Genomic DNA, 7,115 nt, shown 5'->3' on the forward strand with positions numbered 1-7,115 from the left:
GCAGGATGCTATTGGTTGAAGGCTATATAGGTGGACCAATGAGAGGGTGACATGTGGCAAACCCAGAAGCCACCACGTGCCCTCTCAAAGGTCGAATAAACTTTTATGTGGGGAGGTCGGGGTTAAATCCAAGACCTCACCCAAAATAACACCAATATTTACCACCATGCCTGCAGGCTAGTTCTTAACTAGCATATCACAGGTGGGTTGGTGTTAAAGAATCGGCCCCAAAACAAGCCAGGGTGCGATGCGATAATCGCAGTCGCACATCGCAGAAGGTAAGTAATATAGAATCGGTCCCAACAAGATTAGGTTGTGATTGTTATATCACAATCACATATCACACAATACAAGTCCTGTTTATGTATTACCCTAGCTCCGCCGATTACGATATATTCCAGATGCGAAACAATTATATTGCAGATGATAGTTTGTCAGGTTTGCCATTTATCGCAATTGCATATCACTTACACCGTGTTCAAAAACCATAAGACCCGCTAGTTCTCACCGGTTGTGATTTGTGATGGAGTTGTTGGTGCCGATAGCTTATGGTTGTCGCGTGACGAAATTTTCACCTAGTTAGTGCTTTTTGGAGCGAAATTATAGGATCATGCCAGAAATGGTGGAATTTATGGAGCGAATATTGGGAAAAATAGGAGAGGTCATAACTTCTTCAATTTTCCAACAAATTGGATGCAAAAAGAGGCTAGGTAGCCATTTTTGGATATTCTAGACTCATTGGAGTAGGTTTCAAAAGCATTTTAGCATTGTAAACACACATTTTTATACTTTTGATCATAATAGAGAGGCCCAAGCCATTGGAAGCTGGACCAAGGAGACATAGACCAGGAGTGGTGAACTAATTTATCATGTTCCTATTGTAATATGTTTTTGATGATGTTCTGTACACGTTTATGCTATTGTTTAGTCTCTTATTTATGTTTAATTTCTCATAAAAATTAACATAAAAACTCATTTTTCACTTGCAAAAATTCATGAATCCTTAAGCACAATGAAAGCATTATGTTTCTAATATGAGGAGGATCTTAGCACACAAATCTAATATTCTAAATCAGATCACCTTGTCCGCCCCTTCAACAACTTTTTTCTCCCTTGCAACAACTTCTTTCTTCTACGCAACCTTTTCTCGGGCAACTTTCTTAACCTCCTTCTTCTTTTCTGTGGTCGTGGTCTACGTCGTTGAACCTTTAGTGGCCATGTTGGTACCTATGCCAACACCAGAAGGGGTGAGCCAGTCACTTGGTCACTTGCTGAGACCGCTACTATGTCTTCCTCGGTAACCAAGTAAGGCAACTTGTGCCATATGCCTCTGGCATCTTTCTTTGCGCAAATGTGCAGATTGTGGAAATCTGCCTTAAACTCGGCAATGTGAGTGTACTACGCGTGCAAGTTGGGTGATAGCCTTAGCCATTGGATGATCACCGTTCTTAGTTCCATCTCGAACAACACCCAAAACATCTTGATATCCATTACGTGCATAGGGTCTTTAGTAGCCTGCAGCGAAGAAAACTTCTTTACCTCTGGTAGGTCTGAGTCCTGCTAAGGGAATTGACTCTCTTCAAGTGTCCTCCACGCCACTAAGGAAATCAACAACAATTATGAGGCATAGTGAAATGACTTTCCCTCATCTTGTGCCTCCCTGTAGTCCTCCAAAAACTTCTTACATAGATATTGAACTTAGTTATATTGAACCCCTTGCATGCATTGCGCAACCAAAGAAATGAATAGTGTCAGTACCTCATCGGCATGACACTTTCTCATGATTTTATCATCTATTCTGCACAAAAAATTGCACCGCACCATCGGATATGGATTGAATGGTGTATCTGCGTGAATTCTTGACCAAACCAAATTATTCCTTCATTTGTTCTGCCAACTTCTTTTCCTATGACTTTTCGACAAAAGCCTCCACAGGGTCCACTCGTTGGGATGGCAGCAATGGTATACAGTGGATCATCATGTTTGTGATCGGGATGGGTTTTCCCAGCCAAATACACCCATCGTGCACTAGTGTTGGAAATTGGCACAAGCAAATGGTGTTAATATTGGTGCGACTAAAGTGCGGCACCCACAACATGTTAAGGAGCTCCACACCCCCAACTCCAGCCACCCAGTTCATTGGTTCAAGGTGTGTAACACCCAACTCCTCATAATATACCTTCTTGAGGTACTTATTCGAAAATAATTGAGGGAACTTCTCATGGTCCCCAAGGTCCCAATCCTCCATTTTTATATTTGGTATCCAACCTAGCAACGGACCCTCAAACAACACACTCTCCAGCAACAATGGTGTGGAAACCATAAACTTCGCATTGTCCGGATTTTTGGGTGCCCTTGCTGTGGGTTTTCTAGGTGGTAATTCGGCAACTGATTTATTGTTTCAACCTCCTTTGCATCAATCTCATCTATTCCTTCGCGCAGTTATTCCTCATCCAGATCAATTGGCTCCATCGGCTGTTTGAACTTATCCATTTTTCCCTTCTGGAAAATTTATATCGGGTTTTTCCTCAACAATTATCGGACCGACGCATTCTGTGGATTCTTCTACTTCATAGAAGTCGACGGCTTAGGCCTTGGTGACCTAAGCACGATATTAGGAAATTCGGTAGATATAGGTTCAGCTGGCGCTGCCTAAGATGGGGTTGGTTCCATCTCTGAGCAAGTTGCAATCATATTCTCAATGAAGCTCTTTCGAAAGTACTCAAAAATTTTGTTAACTCTGGTCGTGAAAATAGTTCCTCCCAATCCATCTCATACATATAGCACTGTTCTTGTCGAAAATCAAGACAAAAAATCTTAAGGCAAACTCTCAGGAAACAAATTGTTGGAATGCAGAGTGGTATGCCATATTTATAGACCATTTTGAATTCAAATCTAAGCATTCCCTCCAATTCTTGGTCATGAATGCACATTTGGCGGCAGATTTCCAAAAATATGCTCCATAAATACTCTCCCCCCCTGCTCCTCTCAATGAAAAAATCTCCATCTAATCATCTATAGTGCTTCTAATGATCACTTTTTGGCCAGGCTGTGCAGGGCCCACCCACCTAGCGCAACTCCTTCAGCGTAGCTTTGTGCGCCATCCTTCGACTTGTCGCGCAACCCCTTCACTTTTCCTTTGTAACTTTTGGGTAGCATAGTTTAAATCCCGTACCTCCTTGCATCTACTTGGAGTAATAAGACTACCCCACAATCATATAGTCATTACGCAGGGGTAGGATCACCCTTGTACAACTTCAATTGACTTCCATTGAATTTTCCTATAAATAATTCCCCATTTAGCTTCACCAGCTTAACTGCACTGCCATCTGTAATTTCCTTCACAACATATGGCCCCAGCCAATGCATTTGAAATTTTCCCGAGAACTTTGTGAACTTACTGACATATAGCAACAGTAAAGCATCGATCTTAAAGGTGCACTGCTTGATATGGTGATCATGCCATGCTTTTTCATGGTCCTTCTGCACCAGCTGATGAAATCCAACCAAGAAACAATCTTCCTCTAATTCAACGAGTTGCACAAGTTTTTCTTCCATGGTATTGCGATCAGCCATGTCCGTAAGTGCTACAATCCGTAAACTTGGCACAATATATTCCATGGGCATTATAGCCTCCTGCCCATACACCAATCTGAATGGGGTTTGTCCTGTCAACTTCTTGTAGGTAGTCCTGTATGCCTAAAGAAACGGTGGTGTGTGTACATCCTAGTCATTTCGCTTTGCGTTGCAAATCTTTATCAAAGGGATTGCCGAAATTTTGTTGAAGGCTTCTATGGTGCCATCCACTTGAGGGTGATAAGGCATACTCTTTTGATGATATACACGGAATTCCTCAAGCAATGCATCAATTCTTTCATTCAAAAAGTGTGTGCCCCTATCACTCATCAAAATCTTAGGGCAGTTGAACTGAGACAAGATATACTCAAAAATAAACTTCGTGGCAGTAACAATGCTACAATCTTTTACAGGTTGTGCCTCCACCCACCTGGTGAAGTATTTAGTTGCGATAATGATATACCTAGCCCCTGTTTTCTTCCCCAGTGGTTGTATTGGTCCCACAAAGTCTATTGCCCACTTATCAAATTCCTGCAACGTTACTTGCAGATTCAGTGGCAATTCATCTCTTCACGATGGTCTCTTCATCCTCTGACAAACATCACACACTCTGCAATACATTTTGGAGTCTTTATGCATAGTGAGCCACCAACGTCCTGCGCATAGGATCTTCTGCATAGTGTCTCTTCCCACATAATGTCCTCTTGCTACTCCTCCATGCACTTTTTCAAGGATACAACGCCTCTCATTCTCTGGAACATACCTACGCAATATTTCATCAGATCCCATTTTATATAAGTGTCTGATGATCACAGAGAAATATGAAGACCAGATCACTAATTCCTTCTTCTGTTGCGTCGAATATCCTTCAGGAGATGTACATGTAGAAAAAAATTGAATGAAATCTATGGAATGATCATCTGCGATGCAAACAATGAAGAGTTGTGCATGAGGAAACCCTTCCTCCAGACTTGTAGGCTCATCTCCAACCTCAATGTGCGATAGGTGATATGGATCAGAATTCAGACGCCCTGACTTCACAATTACTTCAAAATCATATTCCTGGAATAGTAGCAACCATCTGCAAATCTCCCCCCGCAACACAGGCTTGTTGACCAGGTATTTCAGAGTAGAATGATTGGTATAAATCTTGAAGTGCACACCCAACAGATAGTGCTAGAATTTTTGCAGTGCATACACCATTGCCAAACCTTCACATTTTGTGGTTGAATAGTTCTTTTCCTCCTTCGACAACTTTCTACTTGTAAATGTTATTGGATGGTCAATATCTCCTTTGCCTGGTTGGTTCAGCACAACTCCTAGCACAATATAGGAAGAATATACATGAACATGGAACTCCTTCTTTCAATTAGGGAACACTAAAATGGGCGCAGTGACCATTTTCTCCTTCAAAATGTCCAGACTCTTTTGGCAATCCTTGTCCCAACAAAATGTCGCATCCTTTTTTGAAAATTTCTCCATGGGCACAATGATTTGTGAATACACTTTGATGAACTTCCTGTAATATCCTGTATGGCCCAACATTGTGTTAAAATGTTTAACATGCTTCAATGCCTCCAAGTTAACAATGACTACAATCTTGGTGGAGTCTACCATCAATCCCTGCTTGCAAATCACATGGCCCAAGAGTATCCCATAGGGTACATAGAATATGCATTTCTCCAAATTAAGGGCTATCTAATGCTTTTGGAAAGTATCCAACATGAGGCGTAGACTAGCAACATGTCTCTTTACTAACCCAAACACTATCCAGTCGTCGAAGTAAACCTCCAAGAACTTATGGATAAATTCCTTGAAAGTCAGAATTACCACCCTAGAAAAAATCGTAGGGGAATTCTTAATCTTGAAAGGCATCATTGTATACTAAAGACAACCCATGCAGTCATAAAGGTGGTCTTACTCCAATCTTCTAGCGCAATCTTGATCTGATGGTACCCTGAGAATCCATCTGTGAATGAATATGCTTCCTGTCCTCTAACATTCTCCAGAACCTCATCTATGAATGGCGTAGGGAATGGATCATGGACACATGCGTCATTCAACTTCCTTAGGTGTACACATATCTGAATTTCACCCTCTGTCTTCTTTTCTTGAACCACCATGGGACTAACCTAGTTTGATTCCTCGATAGGTTCAATGATCTCGGCTTCAAGCATTTTATCCAACTCCTTGCACACTTTTTCCTTATACTTGGGATTTAATCAGTAGGGGCGCTATTTCATTGGCTTCGTACTTGGCTTCAATGTGATCTTCATGATGCCCAGACCCCCTACTATCACTTTTAGGTCAGAGAACTTGGTAGGAAACAAGTCTTGGTATTCTCGCAATAGCTCCATGACCTTATCTACTGTATCTTTGTCCCAATAGTCTCATATGTTTGCAAACTTCAGTTGCACTTCCAATCCAATATTAACCCGCTTGGTCGTTAAGGGCTCTGATATATCAGGGATTTCTACCTTAGGTCCCTCAACTTTGTGTTGTCCTTCATACTCAGGAATATGGATGTTCTTGGGATCTTCTTTTCCATCCTCCATGGTCACATTGTAGCATTCGAGCACATGGCATAGCTGCGTACCCCAATCTGGCTGTGCCCATTCAACCAATTCTTTAGGCATTCTAAATATCGCAACTTTAATCTCCTGCAGTGCTTCATCTATACATTCAAACCCATCTTCAAAGTTAAAAGTCAACAAAAAACTTTCTTTCAAAACATCCCATTATATGGTCCCATGTCACAACTCTGTTTCCAAATACCAATTCATTGAGATTGTATCTAACGTGTGGAAGAATATATGAACCCACTCTGGCTACAGTTCTTCTCCCCAGGATTTTTTCCAACATGCTAATTGTGCGCGTGAATCATCCTTCCCCATGTATTTTTCCACAATACGGGTATTAGTGTACCCAAACCTCAACTTCATCATTATGTGATACTCCTTCCAATCTACAAAACTATTTTTATGTGTACCCCACTAACGGGTAGGCATAATGCACAAAACAATGTCTAGTGCTTGGAACCGATGCTCCTCTGGGACATCCCTTTCAAATTTATCCAGAAATAAATTAACATCATCTAAACCATCATAATAAGGTAAATTTTGTACCTCATTGGATATACATCGAAGCAACTTTGTAAGCCTGTTGCAGCGTAGCGATGAAACCTCATGAATCAGAGTCTGAAGTGTAGGAACTATCCTTATCCCACGCGATCCATCCATCCACAGTAGGGTTAATCAAATCCTCATCTCGCGCAATGATCTTGTAGATCTTGTCAATGTCGTCCTCTTCTTCATAATCACAAACTAGTTCAGTATATCACGCACCTTCGTTCAGATCCAACGGAACGATAACCCTGAGCTCCTTCCTTTCAAATGTCATTTTGCACTTTTTGAGATTGATGATCACGTCCATATCAAAGGCCCAATCAATGCCAAGTAGCGCTGGTTAATGGTTACTATCATCAACTATCTCAATCACTTCAAAATCAGCTAGGGTGCTTGCTCCTTCAATATCTACCA

The 7,115-nt window shown here is 41.3% G+C and overlaps 1 protein-coding gene across 1 annotated transcript; it reads right to left on the reverse strand.

Moving 5' to 3' along the window:
* Positions 1–3,225: 3,225 nt before the first annotated feature.
* Positions 3,226–3,576, reverse strand: LOC149250725 (uncharacterized). Its single transcript, XM_089453728.1, has one exon. The coding sequence runs from the start codon at positions 3,574–3,576 to the stop codon at positions 3,226–3,228; it is 351 nt and encodes a 116-aa protein (XP_089309854.1).
* Between the last annotated feature and the right edge of the window lie 3,539 nt (positions 3,577–7,115).

The sequence above is a fragment of the Pinus tabuliformis genome, chromosome 7 (assembly GCF_031772625.1).
Source record: "Pinus tabuliformis cultivar Carrire ecotype Pingquan chromosome 7, CPIR1, whole genome shotgun sequence".
Taxonomy (NCBI): domain Eukaryota; kingdom Viridiplantae; phylum Streptophyta; class Pinopsida; order Pinales; family Pinaceae; genus Pinus; species Pinus tabuliformis.